General features: G+C 42.8%; 1 protein-coding gene across 1 annotated transcript in view; it reads left to right on the top strand.

Moving 5' to 3' along the window:
• The window catches only part of CHMP4B (charged multivesicular body protein 4B), a 147,397-nt gene that overhangs the window by 95,546 nt on the left and 24,834 nt on the right, over positions 1 to 27,017 (top strand). Inside the window, exon 3 of the mRNA XM_044089010.1 lies at positions 4,601 to 4,727. Within this exon, the coding sequence (XP_043944945.1) occupies positions 4,601 to 4,727 (127 nt within the window). The remainder of the gene's footprint in view (positions 1 to 4,600; positions 4,728 to 27,017) is intronic.

Raw genomic sequence — 27,017 nt, 5'->3', positions numbered from 1 at the left:
TTTACTCGTACCAAAATTCAAGATGCTGACATTACAGCAGCTTCATCCCATGCTGGGCAAGGAGTCTTGGCTGGTAACATTGGACCTCAAGGAGGCATACCTGCATGTCCCTATCAGACAAGATTGCAGAAGATACCTCAGATTTCTTGCAGGTTCAACCCATTATCAATTCTCATCATTGCCCTTTGGCTTATCTACTGCGCCCAGAGTGTTTACGAAATGCCTGGCATCAGTAATTGCCTTCTGCAGACTTCAAGGGATACAAATATACCCATATCTGGACAACTGCCTGATGATCCAAGCGGATAGCAAGCACATACTTCTGAAACACCTGTCGTTTGTAATAAAATTGTTGAACTTTCTGGGATACACAGTCAACAAAAAGAAATCAAAACTAATACCCTCTCAAACAATAATTTTCCTGGGTGCCAGCTTGAATACAAACACCCAGATGGCCTACCTCACGCCAGAGAAGCAAGGGAAACTATCTCAATACTTCAGCAAAATGGCAACCTTCACCAGGCTGACTGCAAGGAAAGTCCTGCAGGCTCTGGGATTCATGGCATCTTGCATCCTGCTGATCCCATGTGCAAAGCTGCACATGAGGAAACTTCAATGGTACCTAAAAACATATGGTCTCAACACAGCCACAGTTTGGAAACAATTATACCACTCATTCCATGTCTTCAAAAGGAATTTCTGTGGTGGGCTCAAGCATGCCAAAGAAACATAGGTCTCCCCTTCTGCATGCTTCAAGCAAATCAAATCATTACAACAGATGCCTCGGACTATGCCTGGGGGGGCGCACATGACAGATCAGTGCATTCAGGGCAAATGGTCCCAAAAAGCACCTACACATCAATCAAAAGGAAATGCTAGCAGTACAAAATGCTATTATGGCCTTCAAAGACCTACTGCATCCAGGCCAGCTATTGATGAGGACAGACAACACCACAGTGATGTGGTACATAAACAGGGAGGAACTCATTCATATCCCCTGTGCAGACTAGCCATATCCCTTTGGAACACTGCTCTGGAATTTCAAATCCAACTTCAAGCACAATTCCTGCCAGGGAAGGAAAACACACTGGCAGACAACCCAAGCAGAAATATGACAGATCCACACGAATGGAAGTTGCATCCTCAAGTTTTCGCAAAGATAATTCAGGCATGGGGACAGCCAGACATGGATCTCTTTGCTACCCACAGAAATTACCAACTGAAAAAATTTTGCTCAAGGACCTATCATCCACAGGCCTGGAAAGTGGACGCACTTTCTTTCAATTGGACAACATTGACAGTCTATGCCTTTTCACCTCTTCCTCTGGTTCATAGGTTGGTACTAGGCTATTAGCCCTAGGGCCTATACAAGCCTAGCCATAACAATTCCCTGGCTATTTCTTCCCACATTTACTTTCCTGGACCCCTGTCTAACAGGGCGACTGGCGTGATCCCCGGGATGAATTTCCTTTCTCCCATCCAATCGTCAAGGTTCCTCTTGAAGAGGTCCAAAGAGGCACTCTGCTTGACATGTATGGGCAATCTATTTCCAGAGTCTGGGGAGTCTCTGGGTCAGGAACCTATCCCTCCAGCATGTTTTGTTTATTGTGATGACAAGGTTTAGATCTCTGGAGCGTGTAGCTCTGAGGGATTGGGATTTCTTTAAGTGTAGCATGTCCAACAGCTCTGGGTTTGACATGGCCTTGTATGTTAAGCAGAGATCGCCTCTGAGTAGACTATCTGCTGCCCAAAGTTCTATTAAAAGCCAGAGCAGAGAGGCCAAACATGATTCTCATTGCTCCAGACTGGCCAAGACAACACTGGTATCCACTCCTGAAGAGCCTGACTCATTCCCCACCATGGATCCTGCCTCTAGTGCCTCTTCTGTTGTCCCAGCACAACTTCAAAACTCTTCACAGTCAGCTGAAAACACTCAATCTAGCCGCATGGAGGATTCCTTGATTTCCCAACAGACCCTCCTCTCCAAGGAGGTGCAGGATGTCATCTTGGAGGCCAGAAGACCTTCTACTAGAAAAGCCTACTCCGCCAAATGGAAACTGTTTTGTGCCTGGAATCAGAAAAAGGGCCAGAATCCTTGGGTACTAAATTTACCTCAAATATTACAGTTACCTAGCTGAGATGTTAAACAGTGGACTTTCCTTCTCCTCCATCAAGATCCATGCTTCGGCCATTTCTGCACAATACAACACAGATCCTCCTTTATTCTCTCATCCTCTCAAGACTGTTCCTCCGAGGTGCTAAGAAAATAAAACCCCCAAGGACCACCAGTACCTGCTTGGACCTCAACTTCATGTTGGAAAAACTGACCCTGCCTCCATTTGAGCCAGCTGCTTCAACAGAACTGCAATATTTGTCATGGAAAACAGCCTTCCTTCTGGCCATCACCTTAGCACGCAGGGTTTCGGAACTACAGGCCCTCATGGCTGTACAACCTTTCATAATTTTCCATCAGGACAGAGTTTCCTTACGAACCAACCCTTCCTTTATGCCAAAGGTAGTATCCAGTGTAGCCTTGAATCAGACTATCCACTTGCCTACCTTTTATCCTAACCCACAAAACAAAGGGGAAATACTACTACATTCCTTGGACATTCACAGACAACTTCGTTATTATTTGGACAGGACAAAGCCATTCAGAAAATCCACACAACTCTGTATCCTATGCTACAGGTGCCCAAGGAAAGGCCATCTCCAAACAGACCATCTCAAAATGGATAGCCCACTGCATACGCTTTTGTTACTCATTTCATGGAAAAACTGTGCCTACAAGCATCAGATCTCACTCCACAAGGGCCACAGCTACCTCTGCAGCTTTCCTCAGGGGGGTTCCTACCAAGGACATTTTGGAAGCAGCCCCTTGGAGTTCTGTGCACACTTTCTCCAAGCAGTATCACCTTCTACTTTACCCTAAATCTAGAGTGGGCTTTGCCACAGCAGTCTTGCAGGGCATCCTTGCTCCTCCTAGTTCCACTTAGTGCCTGCCACCCCTTTTTAGCTTTGGGATTCTACCCATCTGTTATGACTGCAGCTGTATGCACGATGAACATAGTACAGTTTTGTACCTACCATAAATGTAGATGTTAGAGTGCTAATACAGCTGCAGTCCAGGTTTCCCTCCCTCCATCCCCTCTTGGGAAAGGCCTTATGACAAACACCTCCTCATACAACCTGATTGGGGGTATTCTTTTATGGTGTATTTGCTTGCAAACTACTGTTTTTTGATTATTTTACATTGCATTATTACATAAGTTTGTTTTGCCTTCCTTCTGGGGGCACCTGACATCTGGGGCAAGAAAAACTGAAGAAGATGGCGTCTGCTGGTTCTTTTATACCCCTGCCGCACTGACGTCTGGGAGGAAGCGACGACAACCGACGCCGGACCTAGACTTTGGAATTCGGCCTACCGAGGACCCGCCTGACGGCAGGATAACCCAACTGTTATGACTGCAGCTGTATTAGCACTTGAACATCTACATTTATGGCAGGTACAAAACTGTACTTGGTTTGCTAGCACAACCTCTTCATTAGTTGCAAATCTCTCTGATGTGGAGTTACTCAGATGACTCTCTAATTTGTTGAGCTTGTGCATATTGACTGACATTGGTGGATTGTAATGACAGAAGTTTGAGTGGCCTTTCATGGTTGAAGTGTTCTGAAGTGGGCAGTTTTATCATTATTGTTTCATACATTTTGTTTCGTTGCTTACTGGAAAAATGTTCAAAACTACACATTTAAAGCCCACTCTAGCTGCTGGTGCTGTATTATATAAGGAATCTAATTTAATACATTTGGGATGGTGACTCAAAGAACACGTGTATGATGATAAATTTTATCCACCATTGGCCAGATGCAATTTCTTTGAATTCAGGTTTCAGTGCTGTTTCAATTAATGAGTTTCAAGAGTAGAGTAGTTTACTGTTAGTGAAATCTGGTGAGACTGTATTTTGTTTAGCAAATGTCTATTATCTATTAGTGTTTGTGCTATAAAGTTTGAAGTAAAAGTTTTAAATTAAATCCAAATGTCTGTAATCATTGTAGAAGTAAAGAAGAAAATAGTTTGCACACTGACAGGTTTGAACAGTGTTTATGGTAACGGGAGAAATAGCCAAGTAATGGGACACTGGAATGGCTGTGGCGGGGGATGCTGTGCGTGTGTGTTGTGGAGAGCACTCCATTACCCTGCCCAGGCCTCCATTTCGCAATGATCTGGCTCTGCTGTAGAATGTTCTTATTTAGAAGTGAAGTTTGGAAAACAAGGGTAGATTATTTTTTTAATATATGTGTAGGGATAGGATTAGTGTTAGCACACAAGTGTAATGTGGTGCGGAGCGGCATTTTACTACAGCGTGGTTTCTTAGAAATGAGGTAAGGAAAGCAAGGGTAACGGTTTCAGTGAAAATGTTATACTTCACCGAATTTGTGTCAGTGGGTCATCTTTCAGATTCACCAAGAAAGCTATGAGCAGATTGCTCAGTTCATAAAGTGCGCACTCAACAGTTGCTGTAACTATTTGGCTATGCATGTGCAGAAAGTAATGAAAAAGATCAGTTGTTAAGCTTAACTATTGTTTGTCTGCTAGGATGAACTGATGGCTGAGCTAGAGGAACTGGAACAGGAAGAGCTGGATAAGAACTTGTTGGAGGTTCAAGGCCCAGAAAATGTCCCACTTCCCAGTGTGCCCTCCACAGTGCTACCTGCCAAGCCAGGTAAGAAGAGCTTAGATGCGTCATTAATACCTTTATTGTACCTGGCTGTTCCTACATTTTTAACTGTTTTAATTGTAGTGTGGTGATGTCAGTTGCACCGACTTTTACATTGCAATATATTTTTTTTGTATTTCTTAAAATCCAGGTTTATTTGACTACGCTGGTATTTGTTTCATGACCCCATTTTTATGATTTTTATTTATCTTTTATTGTTAAAGAAAACTGGTTTGCTATGTTGCTGCATAGTTGTGATTCCTAGAAGAGTGGCATCATATTTTGGAAATGCACATTTTTTAGCCATTTTCATTTATGCTGTGGAGTTGATAAAACAGCAAGGCTTTTCTGTTTAGGAGAATGTAGCAACTTTTAAGGGGCTGGCTACAAGCTAGTGAATGATGTCTAAGCTAGATGTCTGATACAGAATTTAGTACTCCAATATTCAACATAAGACTTTGGGAATATTGAATAGCCCTTGGTAACTGCTTGGAGCAGTTGATAAGGCTGCTGTCTTTATGGAGGTGGGGGTTCTAATTGAAATCTCTTGCTGCAAAACATCGTGGAGAGACTACAGCTCCATTTGTTCCCTCCTTACTGAGGGAAAGAGTCTGCCTTAATGGCTGCCATCGGGGGTGGTTAGAGGATTTTTGCTGTGACTCTACCTTCCCATGCACACTCACCTAAGCAGCAGAAGCTGCTCACTGATTGTCCCTCACATTTTCCTGGCAACTTGCTTAGTGGCAGTCCTGCCCCCTTATTTGAAGCATTAGAAGTGCTATTTCCAGTGTTTTAACTAGGGAAATTGCACTTCTGTATGTATTCGCTGAAAAAATAATTTTGTGGTGCTTAACCAGGGTGCTGTCACATTGGTGCTTACTGTGATGTCTCTGAAGTCTTCTTAAGACACTCTGTCTTAATGGCTAGGTTTTGCTGAAATCAAAATCTGGTTATAGTTGCATTTACAGTCTGTTGCATACAGAAACTTGCAGAATATACAGTGATGAGAGAATATACTTTGCAGCACCAAACTCAGAGCAGTAACAAATAACTTTTTATAACAAACCACACGTACCACTGTAGCAGCTTTAGGTACTGTTCTGCTTTACTTCTCAAATAGCACAGATGCGAGAGATGCAATATTACCCCGGAACAAGTGTATTTCTACCCAGATAACTCTAACATAACTGAATTAATACAAATATTGTATACAGTTTTAGTCACGCACACACACAGATTTCCTCTTGGTGTTCTATTTTGGAGAATTGCTCATCCTGTTGCAGATGCTGACTTGATATTTTTAAGCTTTCTTGCTCAACAATGTCCCATTTTTGCTCTTTGTATGAGAACATCTGTTCTTGTATAAATGCTGACTTCAAACTTTCTTACTTAACAATGTCATATGATGCAGATTGTTCCTGTTGTCCAGCCTTTAAGGAACCAGATTAGCTTTTTTCTGACTGTGTAAACATGCATCCTGTTTTTACATTTTTGCTCTTACTGACAATGTAACCCATACACAAGAGATCAGCTTTTACAATTTGCTGATTCTGTATGAAAACATGTCCATTAAGCAAGCTCCTTATTTTTCAAGCCACAGTCATTTAGTATGGATGCTGATCGCATATTACTAAACTCTATTTCTACATTTAAGCAAACTTTATTTTATACCTTATTTATGTTACATATTTGTAAGAGAATTACTTTCAACCTTAATATTTTGTTGAGCATATTCTTACAATCCCTGAGTGCTCACAGCCTCGTCCTGGTAACCATTTGAAATGTCGGGATCCACTAGAGCAAGTCTCAAAGTACCAGAGACTGAATGGCTTGAAGATACGTCTTGTATGTACTCAAGTCCTGTATGCCGCTTCTTGGATATCCCCTTTTCTCTGAGGTATGATGATCTCTTGGGTTGGTATGTATGTTTGGGGTGAGAACCCCCCCCCCCACCAGGAGAGGTGAGTGCTCCACACCCCTTCACGCCTCTCTATTCCTGCCTGGTTACTCCAGTTCTAGGGCTGCTGAAAAAATCACATTCACCTGGGTTGTGTACTAAGGGCTCCATTCCTCTATGATGCTTTTATTTCTCCTTTATTGCATAGCTAGTATGGCCACATCACTTTCTTCCTTGGATGTGATTTTTACAGTGCTGCATTAGAGATTCTTGAGTGGTTGTTAGCCAGCATGGAGTGTAGAATGGCTGGTGTTCTGTGCATCTACAGTTGGTCTTTTTTTAAACCCATTTAGTCTCACAAGATCAGTTTTTCTGATCATGGTTTATTGTTGCGTTTGTTACTCATAGCAGGTAGTACTGTGGAACTAAATGAACTTGCTTTGTTGACCGTCACTTGTCTGAATTTCCAGTGTTTGTGTAGTGGCAGGTTTTCTGATGATATTTAAGAAGTACCTTACCCTTCACAATGTAGCAGTAGTGTCAGCATTTCAAAGTAGATTATCACGTACATTTATTTTATGTTCCATTATTGAGTTAAGGGGAATGGGGGCAGTACTAGTGACCTTAGAACAAAATGCAGAGCTGTGGTCAAAATGTTGGCTTAACATACTTTTAGTTCCATTTCAGCATTTATCAGTTCTAAATTGAAAGGGTGCTACACTTCATCTATGATCTGTACATTTTCACATTTTCACCCTCTCATAGTTTGAAAAGGTCTGTTGCTAGTTTTTACAGTCTGATTTCTATCTTTATTGCTACTGACCTTGCTGTGTCTGTGAACCTGTAGCTCCATAGTGCTGACTTGGTAGACACACTTGTAGCAGTGGTTGTTTCCCCTTTCAGGGAGGGCTGTGGAAGACCGATGTCCTATGTTTTGCTGAATTAAAAACTTAAGTAGAAGGTGTTCAATGAATGATTACTCTTATCCTTCATTTCAAACTAGGATGAAAGCCTAAAGATATTCATGTGGATCAGTGCTGCAGAAGCCTAAATTATAAGGGTTACATCCTACCAAGGATGTAACAGCAAGCCAGCTTCCAAAGCTTTTGGCACCTTCCACCACATGCCCAAACCTTTGGCTTGAGCTGATCTAACAGTCAGGTTTGAGTGCCAAGCCCTTCATAGCTTCCCTGCTGCTGTAAAGAGCCCTCTTCTGAACTTTTGAGTATCAACAGTTGGCTAACAGTGTTTCATTGCTGGGAAGGTAAGTCTCCTTCACTGAAAAAACTTGTCTTTTCTTTTATGACAGAAAACATACTTCTTTGAAACTAAATTAAGTTAGAAAAAAGTCTAATGACAAGTCATGACTTTTGTTCACAAGATAGCATTACGTTTTTACCTTTTCTAGTAAAAAGTTGTTAAAGCTAATTTTAAACTTTACTTTTGGGGATGAGGTAAGTGATTAAAGTGTGTTTTGTGTAACTTGAAAACTTCAAATGAGTGGATGAAGGGAACAGGCATCATGAAAAGTTCAAAATATACTTATTTAGCCATTTCAAAAATAATAATAAAAAAGAGTAACCAGGATTAAATGCTTTTATGCGTCTCAGGAGACTTCATCAGAATAACAAGTATACAGTTCCCCTCCCTTTGTCTTCACTGAATTAATTTGTGGGAACTTAAAAATAAAGATGGTCATTAAAATTTTGAAGAAACACACCCACTAAAACACTGCTTCCCTAAAATTACAAAAGAACTTCAAACGTGACTTACAAAAAAATTGCAAACTTTTATACATAGTAATAAAAAATGAAAATGTGAGCGAATAAAAATTAAAAACTAGCTCACAATTCAACTTTTTTAAAATTACTGGAAAAAAAATCCAGGGCTATGCATGATCTTAAAATTCCAAAAATCATTGTTAAGACATACACGCACAAAAATACTTTTGTTAAAATGATTCAAAACCGTATTCATATTTTCAAAGCAGTGCTGTCATTCAGGCTGGGGGGTAACCTAAGTTGCCCAATTACTTCCTCCCCAGGATTCCTTTCAACAATTTCAGTAATGTGCTGCTTGCTATTATGGTGTTTTTATACTTGAATGCCACTATTGTTTAGTTTTAAACTTAAATTTTTCATAGGTTCATACTAGGCTATCTGCCCAAGGGCATTTATAAGCCTAGCCCATAGATATGTGGCTTTCGCCACCCCTTTAGTTTGAATAAATCTATGCCTATTATTTTGCTGTGCCTCTGTCAAGCAGTGACACTGAAGTAATCCCTGGGGTGTATCTGCGATCTCCCATCCATTGGTCAAGATTCCTCTTGAACAAGGCCAGCGAGGTGCTCTGCCTCACATGTACTGGGATTTTGTTCCACAGCATAGGGAGTCTCTGGGTAATGAATCTGTCCCTCCAGCACGTCCTATTAATAACAGTGTCAAGGTTTAAGTCTCCCGCCCTTGTGGTTCTGAGGGATCTAGATTTTTTGAGGTGAAGCATATTCCTCAAATCTAGGTTTGACATGGCCTTGTATGTCAGGCACAGGTCACCTCTGAGTAAGCGGTATGAGACTGAATAGAGCTGGAGTTCTTTCAGTCGGGCAGCATAAGACATATTTTTGAGACCCTTTATCCTTTCGGTGAGGAACTTTTGGGGCCTTTCCAGCTGCTGCGAGTGTCGAGTCAGATACATTCCGAATGGGGCATTGTACTCAATCATAGGTCTAATGAGTGATGAGTACAGGGGGACGATGACCTCCCTTGATCTAGATGTGAATCCCTTCATGATCAGGTGGGCAATGTAGAAGGTTTTCCTGACTACTTTAGCAACATGAGTGTCAAACGAAAGGCTAGTGTCAACCTGGGTCCCCAGGTCCCTGATGACTTCTTCTGTGCTCAGTGGATTGCCACGTATATGGTAGCTAGGGGTAACCTTGTTTTTCCTGAAGGGTATGACTATGCATTTCTTGGCGTTTAACTTTAGGCCATGGCTCTGGCACCAGTTATCCATTTCTGTGAGGCCCTTCTGAAGGATATCTGTGTCAGAAGTGTTTTCGACTATGGCGCCCAGTTTGGAGTCATCTGCAAACTTTGTCAGCCATAATCTTCCTGTTTGCTTGTACTTCAGAAAAGATATTTAATAGCTTCTTTCTTTTTAAAATGCATGTTTTGAAACTAATAACAGTATCTTTTATTCACGGCCGTGTTTTCACTTCAAAATGGCCAGAGCTAGCTGTTGCTATCTTTTAGAACCCTTTTTATGCTTTTTTTCAACAGTTTATACTTTAATTTACTTATTGGAACATTTTTTTCAACCAGAGTGAATCTTTACCTAGAATGCATGTCTCAAGCGGTTTTAATCACTATCTTCCCTGTAATGTGCTGAGTCTTGGAACCACCCCCTTTACTGTTACATGGGAAGTTAAGGGAAATTTTTTACTGTGGTACTTTTCTTAACCCCTTTTCTTGTCTGTTACGCTTTCCAGCAGATTCCACAAAGATTTATTAATAATTTACAGATAATCAAATATGTAAAAAATTGGACTACTATCACTTTACATATTCTGGATACTGCAGCAAGATGTGATCACTTCTGTTTTTTACATCAAGTGGTGATATTTATATTAATGCATCACACTTATAACTGTATCCTCAAAAGACAGCACAGACAGTTAAGACGTTATAGAAATGATGGGTTTCTTTGCTGTTTAGATAAGGTAGTAATGTTTTAATTTCCATTAATACTAATATATTTGTCATCATGCATGTGTGTGTCTCTGGTATATAAACCAGTCATCTAATGTTTACAGCTGTTACTGATTTTTAACCATAATACTTTTAATTATCACAGACTATTTGCAACAGGAACAACTTATAGTTCTGTGTGGAGAAAGCATAGTAATGAACAGGAACTCGTAGCACTACTGCATACTGTCATTGATTTAGATCCAAAGTGCGTTTATCCACTCATTGTTAAGAGTAATGGAATATGACTTGTAATATCTTGTAATATCTTCTTGAAGTAGGTAGTGCTTCAAGATTGGAACTCTTAACTTGTTTTACATTACATTACACTAGAATGAATATTACACATTAGTTAACATTAAGGGCTGATATGCTTCATATATACAGAACTTCAACAGTCAAATATGAATGCATAGTAACTGTTATGAACTTCTACTTTATCCTAAGTGATTATTACCCTACTTCTAAGGAAATATTAATCTGATGAGCACACTGTTTACTTTTATTGTATGGCACTTGTTTCTTGTTTCATTGGTAACCGTTAATACAGTATTGGTTACTCTTTTGTTAAGCAGAACTTTTCATTTTAATTATCTGTCTAATCAGTAGCATATCTAAGACAAATGTTTATAGTCATCTGTGCTGTTTTAGTCCTTATGCAGTCAGGTGGTGAGAGTTGTCAGGTATTTGGTCCACTGTTCATTAGTTTCATAGTTTACATCATTGCTGTTAGCTTATATTTCATCTTGCCTGAAATAATTTCAGTGAGGGTTTATTAGAAATCTGAAACATTTTGTACGACTCTGGATATACTAGGCCTATAGCACATAAATTCAGTGACCGTGTCATATCTTTTCTATATGTTCTGCTATAACACGTTCGTATTTTATCCATTCTGCATTTGTCGCATGGGTACTATTAACAGGGGGGTTCGTTCAAAGCCCAATAACTTTAATATATTTATTTTAATAGAACTGTTGCTAAACTTGATCACTGAAATATGAGATTTATTTATTTTATTTTTATTTATTTTTTATTTATCATTTGTTGACCGGGAAAGTCCGACTAGGTTCCACATAGCCTGTTTTCAGCGGAGGCCCGGGGAGAAATGCTCCAGATGCATGTCTTTGGAATTTGTCATTCTCTTTTCACTAGAGTTTACTTTCAGAATCTGCTCTCTTAGAATATTCTATTTTGTATAATTGTATTCTTTATAAAACGTATTGGAGCTTCTTGGCATGGTCAGGAACATTTCTGAAAGTAGTCTTAGAACATTTTTTCCACCAGACTAATTCCATGTTGATGTACAGAGAATTCAAATTTTTTGGTTAACTTGTCATTTTATTTACCAAATTTCTTTTTTTGTATAGCTCTGATGTTATATTGCATGCCTCCATAATATCAATTTGCAGTTTTTTGTCACTGTGGTACCATCGCATAAACAACGTTTATTCCTATATTAAGAAAGTTATTGGATTATAATAGTTATGCATTTCTTGCTAGACTCCCAATGATGCAAACCTTGGTCTTAATAGTCTAAGGAAGAGATCAAATTTACTAAAATATCTCAACATTAATAAAGCCCATGTAGTTTTCTTACAGGAATCACATTGTCTTCTGAAAAAGAAATTTGGACACCAAGCAACTGTTACCCTTGCTTCATGCCACTTATAAGACTAAAAAAAAAAAATAGGGGTTATGATTCTCTGGGGAAAATGTGCTATTCTCCCCCAATTTTTTTATAAACCTGAAGATCATGAAGGACTTCTAACCATACTTATTTTAAAATGTGGCAACAGAATCTGGACACTAGCCAATAATTGGATTATTGGCTTAGGTAACTTTATTATAGGTGGAGATTTTAACTTGTAAATTAGCACTGACACCACTAATAAATATCCTTTCATACTCTTACCTATAGCTAAACTTAAAAAAATGGGCTAAATTTATTTGATATTTTTACCGTTAAGAATCCTACCTCTTTTAAATTTTCTCACTCAGATTAGATTCAAAACACAGATTGGAATTGATAGAATCTTAGTCTTCAGTGATCTAAGGTTGAATATTTCCTCCTTTGCAAGCTTTCCATGACCCATTTCAGGTCATGACACACTTTTCCTTTAATTTCAAATTAATTGTAAAAGGCTTATCCCTTTAGAGTCCCAGTTTATGCAACCAAAATTAGCCGCTTTAAACTTTGGTTCATGTCTGCGATAGTTTTTCCTAGAGACAAACCTCATTCCAGAATCTAACATAATTATGGTATAGGATGCATTAAAGATTAAAGGCCTATCTCTATGGTAAAATAACTTGGTTCAAGAACAAACAGAAGAAATGGGAATTAGAATAGCAAAGCATTCAATCTCAACTCTCAAATAAAAATCTAATTCATCCCAACTTACTGCTGATGAGAATAACATTGAAAAACATAAACAATATTCAAATATCCTAGCCCATAAAACTAACCTAGCACTGGAAAGACTTTAAACTAAACTCTTGTGCGTCATCCCCTAAACATATGCATAATTTCTTGAGAGCAAAATTGCACTCTAAATCAAATATAACTAAACTTTTACACGAAAGTTCTAAAATATGTATCAGACTTGGGTGATATTTTAGATGCCTTCAAATTTCATTTCACTAAACATTTTGGTTCTAATCATTCAGTTAGAGACCATATTAAATTAGACAGTCCTTCACTTAATTAGCTAAGATTCCCTGAGAAATTAGACATAGTTTTTGAAACACAAATCTCACTAGATGAGATTAAGCAAAAAATTAAAAAAAATTAAACCCAACAAAGCCCTTGGGATAGGTGGTATCATCATGGAAATATAAATTGTTCCCCACAGCCAAACTGTCTTTATTTCATAAAACATTACTGGAAGTCCAATCGTATGGCATTTATACCATCGTCTTGGAGATATTAATCTTGCCTATATTAAAAGCTAATAAGGTTACTTATTTGTAGTTCATATAGGCCTATCTCATTAAGTTATAATTGTAAAATGTTTGTCTTTTTGTAGATAGACTGAGGGTTCCGTTAATGCACATCATCTTTTGATTTTTCCCGGTTAGGGGTCACCACAGCGGATCACCTGTCCGCTCAAGATTGGCAGTGGAGTTTTATGGTGTTGAGTTACCAGCCCGGCGCCCAACCTTCCACAGAAGGTACACACATGCACTCATGCCTAGGGCAAGTTTAGAGTGTCCAATCCACCTACAGCATGTCTTTAGGATGTGGGAGGAAACCCACACGACCACAGGGAGGACATGCAGACTCCACACAGAAGGCACCGCAGCCGAGGATCGAACCGGAGAACCTCTTACTGTGAGGTGACAACGCTAACCACTGCACCACCGCGGCCGCTTTTGAAACTAAAGTGCTCAATTCTGTGTGTTCCACTAATTTAAAATAACTCCTGTAACCTTCAAATATAGCTGAATCACTATAGTTTCCTCAGTTGTGGTTAGCTACTCAACAAATCTGTGTTAAGTCCAACCTCTTCCCAAATTAATTTCCATTTTATGCACAGAAAACTGTCTCCTTTCCCATGGTCTGCCCTATTTTTTATAGTACCATGCAAATTCACATCGGAGTAGACTATATAACCTACACCATTCATTCTTTTACTTCCTATACTTTTTCTATTGTGATTTATTTTAAATTTGCCTCTTCATTCCTAATAGATCGGAAAGGACTGTCCACACTCCATGTGCTGTGGCGACCCCTAACTGGGAAAAGCCGAAAGAGACAGACAAACCATAGGTAGCATTGTCGCCTCACAGTAAGACGTTGTCCTGTTCGATTCGGAGCTAGAGCATCTTCTGTGTGGAGACCTGCGTGAATGGGCGTACCTTCATTGAAGGTTGTGCGTCAGGGCCGGCAACTCAGCACGTAAAAATCTACTGCCAATCATTAGCGGACCGGAATTCCGCTGTGGCGACCCCTAACCGGGAAAAGCTGAAAGACGCAACAACCATCTTACCATAGTCATATGCAACTCTTGTAGAAATCCTACTGTGCAGCTTTCTTCAAATCTTGCACCATTTCACCTTGTTAGACCTGCTCATTGATATCTCCATTTTTCTTTTTTCCACGCCATACGTTTTTTTTATTCATCTTGCGCTCTGTATGTTATCGGTTATAAGCTTCTATTCTTCCCTTCATGCTATGTAATGATTTCTGTTTTTCACTTAAGGAGAACACAAATGTTTCTTTAATTTCTTTGTTACTAGTTTTTTCTACATCTTTTTTTCTGTTCCATAAATAGTTTCACTCTACTTTTTCAGCTGGCATACTTTGCTTTTCTATATCACCATTAACATTCCTTCCTTGCATGTTTTTCTCCCACTCCTTGTAACTTCCCTTCACTAGACACCGCTTTACTTCCTGCATCATTCAATGCTTTCTCAATATATTATCCTAACATTTCTGCAGTAACATACCTTTCACACACTTTCTTTTCTGCATGTGTGGTTCCGTTAATGCAAATAATAACCACTTGGGTTTTATACACAAAAGGCATGCACATGACGACATTAAAAGGATTTTAGCACTTATTGAATACGTTAACAAGGAAAATGAAGCATTAGTGATCAGTTTGGACATAGGCCTTCAACTCCATCAACTGGGAATATTTGATCTTCGTGTTTCACTGTTGCAGTCATTGCATTTGGATTATCTGCCTGCAGGTAGCCCTCAGCCGGCCTGAATATCAAAGTCTTGGATTCCTGCATTGGATGCGGTCTCCTCTTCCATGACGTCAGGAGTATAAAACATGCAGCCGACGCCATTACATCAGTCTTTCTTGCCACGTGGTGCCCGAAGCAGAAGCAGTTTGCAAGTGCCAGGTCGTCAGGGGTATAAAACATGCAGCCGACTCCATTACATCAGTCTTTTTTGCCGCGTAGTGCCCGAAGCAGACGCAGTTCGCAAGTGCCGGTCGGCCGACTCCTGAAATTTTCGTTTGAGTTTCGAGTTTCAGAACCGAAGTCTTCAAAAAAGCTGAGTACCCCATTGGGGATCCTTTTTCTTGCTCTTAACCGATGTCAGTAAAAGTTAACAATTGTATTACCTGTGGAAAGCAAATACCTCATAAAGATTCATTTGTGCTGCATTCCTTGCTTAGGTCCAGACCACGACATCCCTCACTGTCTATTTTGTGCCTTATTCAACCCCCAGACTGTTGGTCAATCTCTCTTTTTGCAGCAAATTATTTTGGTACTCTGATTACCTATCCAGAAATGGCTTAATTAAGCCATCCGACCACAGACATTCCAAAAAAATGTAAAGATAAAGACAGAAACAGACCGCATGGGTCCAAAGCTGCCGACTATTCAATTAAGCTAGTCGCCAGTTTGCCGATGCTCAGTGAGGTGCTTTTCGCAGCCCCTGATACCCGCTACTTCAGATTCGTAGGCCTCTACTGAGACACATTCGGAGTCCGGTATGCCACAAGATGCTCTTTCGACTACAGACCCTGCAGATGTCTCTACCTTGGACAGGTCGGTAGCCACTGTGCAGGCACCGGCTTCGGAGGGTGTATTCAGGCCTACTGACTTGCATTTCAAACAAATGCCATCTTCTTCTTCTTCAAGGCCTAAAACTCTACCCACGCCTAGAAAACCGACATCCAAATTGCATGGTCAGGCCCATATGCCTAAAAAACAAATACGAATGGCTGAAGACCTTTATTATTTTAATTAGGGGAAGCCAGCCTTTACCCTCTAAGAGACCTAGAACTGATTTTCCTTCTGATTTTTCTGATCAGGATTCTGAAATTTGTTTCTTCTGATTACCAGGATTTGCCCTTATCTGCCTACGAGGACTCTGATGCAGAGGATTCCATTCCCTCTGCTTCCCCTCCAGAAAATTTTTCTTTTGGTGAAACCTTGCACACTCTTGGGGAGCATTTCTGTTGGGGAAAGCCAGGATTACCCGGACTCCAAAAAGCAGCTTAGGGAATTCTTACTCCTCCCTCAACACAGGCCTTTAGCTATCCCTCCTGTCCTGGACATTGTAGATGATGCCTTCTTGGAATCTAGCCTGGCCCCAGACACTTAAGCTCCCAGGAAGCCAGACAGGTATTTGAGTACCTGACTCTCTCAATTTCCAATCCTACTGCGGACGCAAAGACCATTTCCCAAGGACCTAAAGGCATTAAGCTACTACTGCCAAAAACCCTACCTTCTCTGATAGGGATTCCAGGACCTTGGACAAATGGGGTAAGAAGGTTTACACTTCTGCTACTTTGGCCATTAGGGCCTTAAACTGCCAGTTTCATATGTTGAAGTATCAGCAGCATATTATGGGACTATTTAAACAGAAAATGATGTTGATTCTTAACTGCTGAAAATAAAGAATTACAGGAATTAATGCATTCTGCTGAACAAGTTGGTAAACATACCTTGCAATGTTTTTTTGACTCTTTAAAAGCATCTTGCGGGGCTGCTGTCACTGGGTCTGTACTTAGAAGGCATGCTTGGCTTAAGGAGCAAAATTTGCTAGATCATGTTCAGGCTAAATTACTGGATGCTCCCTAAACCAAGACCGCCTGTTTGGCAACAAACCAAAAGTCATCCTTAAAAAGGTGGAGTAAAAAGCTAAATCTATGCAAACTGTTACATTTCCTGCAAGTGCAGCCTCCTAGATTTAGCAGGCATTAGCCTTCTAAGAATTGGTCCTTTCCTGTCTCTTCCAGACATCAGTCCAAATGCAGGAACAGCACACCACTTAGGCTACAGTCTCAAGGTGCTCGCAGGCCTAAGCAGTGGGGGGCTCCCACTTCCAAAGCTGGAAGTAGTGAGACACCCCCCTGTGGAAAAATGTCACAATGACTTAACCTTAAACCTTCAAAGCCCTGCTCAACTGCCTGTTCCCTTAGGGGGAAAGATAGCCCTGCATGCAAAAAACTGGGAGCTCATTACTCCGGACAAATGGGTTTTAAATATAGTTTTCCAAGGATACAGATTCCACTTCCACACCTTACCAACCCCAAACAGTTGGCCAGACCTGCCCCCAAATCAGTGGGCAGAGGCTCAGCAGCAGGTTCTCTCTTTTCTAAGTATCAGGGCTATTCAGCCTGTCCCAGCAGAAGAAAGGGGATAAGGTTTTTACTCAAGACTTTTCCTTGTACCCAGAAAAGACAGCTCCTGGCATCCTATCCTGGACCTCTCTATTCTAAACACCTTTTTGGTAATCCCAAAATTCAAAATGCTAACTCTTCAACAGCTGCTTCCTATGCTAGGCAAAGATGCCTGGTTGGCAACCTTAGATTTAAAGGATGCTTACCTGCACATTCCAATAAGGGAATCTTGCAGAAAATACCTATGCTTCAGAGCAGGCTCCGTGCACTATCAGTTCTCTGCACTTCCCTTTGGCTTATCTACTGTGCCCAGGGTATCCACAGGTCTAGCTCCAGTCATTGCATTTTGCAGGCAAAGAAATATTCAGATTCACCCATACCTGGACTATTGGCTAATTCAGGCAGAAAGCCAGGACATGCTACTAAAACATCTGGCATTTGTAAAGAAACTTCTAACCTCACTGGAGTACACCATAAACGAAAAGAAATCTCATCTAGTACCCTGCCAACAAATTGTATTCCTGGGAGCAAGCTTGAACACAATTTCCCAGATGGCTTACCTCACGCCAGAGAAACAAGTTTGACAGCCTACTTCAAACTACTGGCCACAAAGACCCAGCTATCTGCAAGGGAAATCATGCAAGTCTTGGGGTTCATGGCCTCATGCATTCTACTAATGCCATATGCAAAACTGCATATGAGGAAACTGCAATGGTGTCTAAAAAGCCTATGGTGTCAACATTCGCAGGACCTGGAATCAATGATTCCTATGATTTCTTGCATAAAGACAGAGTTCCTTTGGTGTGCAGAGGCCTGCTACCACAACAAGAGGCTCCCATTCACCCTACCCCCTGCCGGCCAAACCCTAACAGATGCATCAGACTATGCATGGAGGGCTCACTTGGCAGGGCAGTGCATTCAGGGCAAATGGAACCAGAGTCAGATGCACCTGGATATCAGTCAAAAAGAAATGTTAGCTGTACAGAATTTCCTGACAGCCTTCAAGGACCACATTCTTCCAGGACAATTATTGGTAAAGACAGACAACACCACTGTTACGTGGTACATAAGCAGGGGGGGAACCCATTCGTGCCCTCTCTGCAGACTAGCCATGGCTCTGTGGAACACAACCTTGAGCTACCAAGTGCACCTACAAGCTGAATTCCTGCCAGGCAAGCTGAATTCACTGGCAGATGACCTAAGCAGAAATCTAATGGACCCACACAAGTGGAAACTGGAACCAAAGATATTCAGCATTTTGAGAAACAAATGGGGGAATCCAGAGATAGACCTGTTTGCCTCCCCTCAGAACTACCAATTGGACAAATTCTGCACAAGATATTTCCACAGTCGAGCTTGAAAAGTGGATGCCCTGTCCTTCACCTGGGAAAGCCTCTCAGTTTACGCCTTCCCTCTCTGCCTCTCCTCTTGAAAGTTCTGCTAAAGATCAAATGGGACAAACCAAGGGACAATACTGATTGCACCAGACTGGCCACGCCAGCACCGGTATCCCCTCTTGTGCAGTATGTCACTGCTGGAACCATAGCACCTGCCTCAGACCCCTTCCTTGCTGTCCCAGCAGGAGGGCCAGATTCTGCACCCTCAACTTCAAACCCTGAACCTTGCAGCCTGGCTAATTCCTTGAGCTCTCCAGTGACATCCTTCAGTAAGCAGGTGCTAGATGTCATTCTGGAGGCAAGGAGGCCTAGCACTAGAAAATCCTATGCGGACAAGTGGAAAAGATACTATTCCTGGAGCCAGACTCTGGGGATAGCCACAATGGTTCCCAGCTTACCGCATATTCTTCATTACTTGACAGAGAATGCTCTACAAGGGTTTTTCCTTCTCGTCAATTAAAATTCATGCCTCTGCCACTTCAGCTCATTATAACACTGAACCACCCCTTTTCTCTCACCCCCTGCTAAAGCAATTCCTCAGAGGGGCCAAAAATTTAAGACCACCCAGGAGAGCCCCTACACCAGCTTGGGATCTTAACTTTGTATTGAAAAAGCTCACTCTACTTCCTTTTGAGCCAGCTGCAGAGTTGAAATTCCTTTCTTGGAAAATAACCTTCCTTCTAGCCATCACTTCAGCAAAAAGAGTGTCTGAATTACAGGCCCTCATGGCAGTGGAGCGATTCATCATCTTCCATGCAGACAGGGTGTCCCTCAGGACCAATCTTTCCTTTATGCCCAAGGTGGTGTCTAGTGTGGCACTTAATCAGTCAATTCATTTGCCTACCTTCTTCCCTAATCCACAAAACAAAGAAGAACGAATACTGCACTCGTTGGACATGCACAGGCAACTTAGATTTTATTTAGACAGGACTAAGCCTCTCAGAAAATCTGAACTAGTTGGCTTTGCTGCAGGGGCAGAGGGGAAGGCAATTTCAAAGCAAACCATTTCTAAGTGGATAGCCCATTGCATTCATTTCTGCCAAGATCACATTCCACCAGGGCTGCATCTAACTCTACAGCCTTTCTCAGTGGTGTCCCTACCAGGGACATCCTAGAAGCTGCTACCTGGAGCTCTGTACATAGCTTCACCTAGCAATACCACATGCCTATTTTCTCTAAATCCAGAGCTGGTTTTGCCACTGCAGTTTTGCAGGGCTTTAATAGCTGGCCCTAATGCTCTCTAACTTCCTTCTCCCTTCCTTAGCTTTGGGAATCAACCCAAATGTAATGACTGCAACAATGAAAAACACTAAGAACATAGTACAGTTCTGTATACTTACCATAAATGTAGATGTACGAGTGTATTCATTGTTGCAGTCCTGGTTACCCTCCCTGCAGCCCCCTGACTTCTCTTGGCTATACTTCTCTTGTTTAGTGTATTTCAGCTTTCTGGTGTATTTGCTTTTTGTTGGAGGTATATCCTAACATATAATTGCTTTCCATTATTGGGGGGGGGGGGGGGGGCACCTGACATCTGGGGCAAGAAAAACTGATGTAATGGTGTCAGCTGCATGTTTTATACCCTTGATGACCTGATGTCATGGAAGAAGAGACGGCATCCGATGCAGGAATCCAAGACTTTGATATTCAGGCCGGCTGAGGGCTACCTGCAGGTAGATAACCCAAATGTAATGACTGCAACAGTGAATACACTCTAATAACTACATTTATAATGTGTACACAACTGTACTTTTGAAGTGCTGCATAATTTTAATTTCACTCCTCTTTTACCCCTTTAATTAAAAACCTGTATCAAAACAATGCAGCTTGTTAAACTAGGTCCATTCTCCTCTGAATCTATCCAAATAACCAAAGGCACCAAGTAGGGTTGTCCCTTATCCCCTAGTTTATTTGCATTAACCATTAAAATCTTTGCTGCCCTTTGTGACTATTCCAAAATCATAGGTATAGATATCTGCAAACAGTATAACTTCCCTTTTGGAATGTACCTCACAAGACATCTGCAGCAGCTGGAAAGGCCACAGAAGTACCTCACAAAGAGGATTACTGGCTCCAAACAAATGCCCTACATTGACCGCCTCAAAAAAACTCCAGCTTTACTCCGTAGCATATCGCCTACTCCGAGGTGATCTCTGCCTAACATATAAAGCTATGTCAAACCCAGAGCTGTTGGGCATGCTACACCTAAGGAAATCCCAATCCCTCCAAGCTGCATGCTCAAGGGACCTAAACCTTGTCACTACAATAAACAGGACACGCTGGAGGGATAGATTCCTGTCCCAGTGACTTCCTATACTCTGGAACAAGCTACCCATCTATGTCGAGCAAAGTTCTTCATTAACTCTTTAATAAAAATCTTGAGTGGATGGGAAATAGGAAATACACCTCAGGGATCACTTCTGTGTGTCTGCTGGACAGTAGCACAGGAGAATAACTTTCTTGGGTGGCGTAAGCTATGGTACTTGCTGGCTAGGCTTACGTAGGCCCTTGGGCAGATAGCCTAGTTACCTACCTATGAACCTATAAGATTATGCTTTTTGCAAATGATATTACATTCATTAATTCAGTCAGTTCACCACAGAATCTAGTTCTAGTAAAACTATTTCCAGAAGATCTCATGCCTTCATTTTAATAAATTAAAATTCAAACACGTACTTTTAATAAAGTCAGTTGTCATAATCTTGGCACAATCTCTGATTCTGTAGATTATCTTGGAATAACTTTATGTAATTCTGTAGAAAATATTGATTGAGTTTACAAAAGTTTTATAATTACAAACAGGCATACATATGTAATTGGAATAACATCTTCCTAACCTTTGAGGACAAGTTACAATTAGTAGTTAAATGACACTTCTACCAAAATACTCAGTGGTTCTAGTTTTTAATTTCTCTTATATCAGTGAGACAAGTCATTAATGGAATTCATTTGTGTTCCCAAAAGAAGCAGAATTGCTTTTGGCTATCATATTAGGCTTTGGGAGCAAGGAGGCATTGTTTCCTGACATTGAAAAATACGTAAATGCATCCATATTTAAAGTAATTCTAAGCTGGATAGACCCTGGTTATCACACTAACTGAAAATCGTATTTCACCTTACTCATGAATGAAATCCCCTCCTTAGCCAAACTCACACTAAATAATCATTCTAAGTTCTGGTTGTGTCACGTTATTCAACATAACATTGCTAAATGAAATTAAACTCATTAAATCACATTTTTACCTTTTTTAGAAAGTTTAACTCTAATGCAGGTATTAAGATTTGATTTGAACTATTAACCCCTTTTAAAATCACAAACTTTCCTGATAAAATGCATCTTATTTCTAGATTACTGGGGAACTAAGAAATGTTAAGTTGTCAATCTCGCCTTCATTCTTGCTGGATGGGTTCGGAGCCGATCCTCTGCTCCGACTCGGCACTAGCTTTAGCTCGAGAACTCCTTTTACCAGCTCGAGGCAACCCTATATCCCATGATGCAAGGCGGAACTACCTCAGATCTCGTTTGCCGCTTAGCGAAAGAGGTCTCCTTTGCCAGCTGAGGTAAGTTTTTTCTTGTTAAAGAAGAAAAAAGTTTAGTTAGGGGTTAAATTTCCCTTCAGTGTTAGGTTAGCCTGTATTTAGTACAGCCCACCCTATTCTCTTCCTTTTTAAACTTTTAAAATAGTTTTTTCAGTTAAAGTTTTAGTCAGGCCTAGTTCCCCAAGTTATTCCCTTCCTGTGTGTCTGTGTAGGGATTAAGTTGTGTGTTTGTGGGGACTGTTTGTGTATATCCTTTTAGGATGTCTAGGGAAGGCAAGGTCTCAGGCTTCAAGAAGTGTGACCAGTGCTGTCAGAAAATGTCCCTGACAGACGGTCACACTTCTTGTGTGTATTGCCTGGGGCCTTTGCACCTGCAGGACTCCTGTGCATTGTGTCATGCCTTTAGCCAGAGAGTCCTGCAGGAAAGGAGGAACAAATTGATCCTCCGAGGTTTGTTAAAACCTGAAGGTTCTCCTCCTAAGCAAGGGGCAGGAAAACCTCTTAAGTCACCGAAGGCTCAGGCTACAGTGTCCAAGCCTCCTCCGGTGGCTCCGGCTCCGTCGGAGCCGATATCGGCTCCGGCTGGAGCCGATACTTCTGCTAGAGTAGTGGGTTCGGTGCCGGCCGGCTCCGATACCCTGACTACTGTTGCCTTGTCGGCTCCGGCTGGAGCCGACACTTTATCCAGCATCGGAGCCGAGATCCTCGGCTCCATCTGGGGTTCAAGGGACTTCGGCTCCGATGGCTCCGGCCCGTAAGAGATCCCGGTCCCCTTCGATACTAAGTATTCACTCGGCTCCGGGGTCTCCTCTTTTGTCGGAGCGGAGCCATCGGAGCCGATCTTCGAGATCTTCCAGGCTGTCTGACCACGATTTAGAGAGGGTGGTAAGCAGGCTGTTGAAATCTCAGGCACTGGCCCAAATGCTCCATAGCCCGTCTCAACAGACTTCGGCTACAGCCCCAATTCTTGAGATTCCTCCTCCGACTCCACACCAGAGTTCGGAGCTGGAGCTTCTTGGGACAGCGACTGTTTCGATGCCGGAGCCGATACATCCTTCGGCTCCATCATCCTCGGCTCCGATCTCCTTGAGACTTTCCTTGGAGGGATCCGGTCGTCGGGTTTCCACTGTCGGCTCCGAGGGGGCTAGTGGCATCGGACCCTTGTCCGACCCCGCTCTCTCCCTCGGAGCTTCGGCTTTGGTAAGCTCGGCGCCGACATCGGCCTCGGAGCCTTCTCTCTCCTTGGAGCCGACCATTCCTGTTTCTTCGGAGCGGGTGTGTTCAGGTCTCCCGGGGAGAGGAGCCTTTGAGGTGATGAGTGTCCTGACCTCTGAGCCTGGTCAACGGTCTATCCCTCTAGCTCCTCCCTCATCAGTGCCTGCAGATGCCTCTTGCCAGCCTCTTGCTCTCAGGCCCAGGGATCCATCGCCCCAGGTTTCCCCACTGGGAATTTCCTCCTCTTCCGAGGTTTCTCCTGACCCTGCAGGGGAACCCCCTCGGAAGAGGACGTGTAAGAGGAAACACACAGACTCCCCTGAGTCTACTACATCTGATACCGACTTAGATGAGTCGGAGGGTTCCCACGGTCCCCTCTGAGGATGTCTCATTTTCAGACATCCTTGAGCTCCTCAAACAGAGGGGGAATTGGCCCTCCATTGACCCCTCCGAGGATGAGTCGGTATACTTGGAGGCTTTTGGATCCCGACCCTCCACCTCCTGGGTGTCTCCGCCTTTCGACCCACTCATGCAGGTAGTGGCTCGGAAGGCATGGGCGGCTCCAGATTCTGTGGAACCTGTCCCCAGGAGACCATCCAAGTTCATCACGGCCCCTTCGGACAAACAGTTCCTGTCCAAAGGTGTCTCTGTGGATGCTATGGTGGTGGCGGCCACTAAGAAGGAACTGGCGGATCCTTCAGTACCTGTCCATCCTCCTAATAAGGATTCTAGGACCATGGACAGGTATGGAAAGCGGATGTTTTCTTCAGCGACCTTTGCTATGCGTTCGCTGAATTACCTTTGTCACTTCACCAGGCTTCAACGAGATATTCTCAAGGAACTGGGAGAAGTAGTCCAGGATCCTTCGCTGCTGGGGCTCAGGAAAAGATTGCCTCTCAGCTTGCTATCCTGAATTCTATATCTAACTCCTCCATGCGGCTCATATCTTATGCAGCCGATGGAGCGAGCAGGGCCGCAGGCACAGGTGTTGCTCTTAGACGCCAAGCCTGGATGCGGCTGTGTAATTTTGCGGACTCCTTTAAGGCGTCCTTCACCAACACCCTTTGACGGTTCGGCTTTGTTCGGACCTCAGGTGAAGGATACTTTGACCAGATGTGAACAGGACGGTAAAACTCTTTCTGCCGTTGGAGTCCAGTTTTCCACTCCTTCTAGACCATATCCCAAGGGTCAGAAGGGGGGGAAGATGTGGTTCCGTAAAGCCCAAGGAGCTACACGGACACACGTGGTCAGTTTACCCCAGAGGCAGAGAGGGTAACAATAATAGACGCCCTAGAGGCAGGGGGTCCTCAGAACCAGGGCAACAGGGAGCCTCTTCCTGAGAAGCCCTTTCAGCATCCCTGAGGTGTTGCCCGACTGTCCACCCGTGGAGGCAGTCGGGGAAGACTTTCGCTGTACCCCGTAGCCTCGCAACCCCCACCACAAGAGAAGTGGGTACAGTCGATTATATCCGAGGCTTACAAAATCCCCTTGAAGGTTTCCGTACCTCTACAATCCCTTCCAGACATCTCACCCGGTCAAAGGGATTTGGCAAAACAGGAAGTTTCAAAACTCCTGGGAAAAAGAGCCATCCAAACAGTGCCGGCAGACCAAGTAGGATCCGGCTTCTACTCAAGATTCTTTTGGTCCCCAAAGGGACGGGAGATTGGAGACCAATACTAGACCTAAGCAGACTAAACAAGTCTGTCAGAAAGGCAAGATTCGGATGGTCACGCTGCAATCCATTCTGCCCTTTCTGGGCAAGGACAACTGGATGTGCTCGATAGACCTTCAGGATGCGTACTATCATATAAAGATTCACAGACGCTCCAGAAGGTTTCTCCGCTTTCGGCTGGGAGCCAGTCATTACCAATTCAGAGCACTGCCCTTTGGCCTCACTTCAGCCCCCAGAGTGTTCACCAAATGCATGGCAGTGGTCACAGCTCACCTGAGACGTCGAGGATTCCAAGTGTTTCCTTATTTGGACAACTGGCTCCTCTCCGCCACCTCCAAGGATCAGCTTCTTCGGTCCAGAGACTACACCTTACAGCTTTGCAAGAGTCTAGGAATTTCGGTGAATTTCGAAAAATCCTCTCTGCTGCCTTGCCAATCTATCACCTTTATAGGCGCAGAGTTAGATACCGTCAAAATGTTAGCCAGGCTAACAAATCAAAGGATTCTGGACATCCAGAAATTTGTTCAGCTTCTGTTACAAAGCAACAAGGTCAAAGCCAGGTTTGTCTTTAAAGTTCTAGGCCTAATGGCTGCAGCCATTGTTCTTCCACTGGCTCGCTTCCACATGCGTCTCCTGCAGTGGATGTTGTTCACGCAGTGGTCGTACCACGATCTGCCCATGAGACACGAGATCTTAGTGACACAGTCTTGCAGGGCTCATCTACGATGGTGGATATCTTCCCCTCTTCTTCATCAGGGCCGACCCTTTGTTCCCCCTCCTCCAGTTGCCACAGTCACCACGGATGCCTCTCTGATCGGGTGGGGGGGGCATTATCAGGTCAGGATGGTCCACGGGACGTGGCAACCCATAGAATACCACCTGCACATAAATGTCCTGGAGATGAGAGCAGTGCTTTTAACGTTGCAAGCCCACGACGACTTTCTTCCCACAGGGACTATTGCAGTACAGACGGACAACATGTCCGTGGTCTGGTACATCAACAAACAGGGCGGAACCAGGTCCTATCCCTTATGTCGAGAAGCCCTCAGACTTTGGCAATGGGCGATCTCTTCTCAGCGGTTTCTGATAGCAACGCACATCCCCGGCAGGTCCAACCTATTGGCGGACAGGCTAAGCAGATCTATTCTGATGCCTCACGAGTGGTCTCTCAATCAGTCTGTAGTGGATCAGATTTTTCTGAAGTGGGGCACCCCTTGTTGCGATCTTTTCGCTACCCCTCAACAGCAAGTGCCCAGATTACTTCACACTATTTCCTCTTCCAGGCCAACCCTTGAGAGACTCTCTGACCCAGGATTGGCCTCGGGGACTTCTTTATGCTTTTCCTCCCTTTCCATTGATTCCACAAGTCATTCAGAAAGCCACCGTTTTGAGAGCCAAATTGATCCTCATTGCTCCATATTGGCCTCGACAAATTTGGTTTCCGTCTCTACATCATCACCTTCTGGTGCAGCCCTGGCATCTGGACCCAGTTCCAGATCTTTTGATCCACCAGTCGGGTCAGCAGCACCGGGCCATTCATTCTCTCAACCTCACTGCTTGGTTGCTCCACTTCCTTCCCTAGCCAGGCTACCAATGATTTCTGACTCGGTCAGAGACATTTTAGTGTCTTCTTTAAAGTCGTCCACTAGAACTGTTTATGCTAGCAAGTGGCGACGTTTTTCTATTTGGGCAAACGCCAGAAATATTGATCCTTTCACCGCTCCTATACATTCTGTTTTGG

Source organism: Protopterus annectens, chromosome 12.part0 (genome assembly GCF_019279795.1).
Source record: "Protopterus annectens isolate FY-2018-M chromosome 12.part0, PAN1.0, whole genome shotgun sequence".
Classification (NCBI taxonomy): Eukaryota; Metazoa; Chordata; order Ceratodontiformes; family Protopteridae; genus Protopterus; species Protopterus annectens.
Note: the sequence above shows the minus strand (reverse complement) of the source record. Positions and strands in the feature narration are given on the sequence as shown.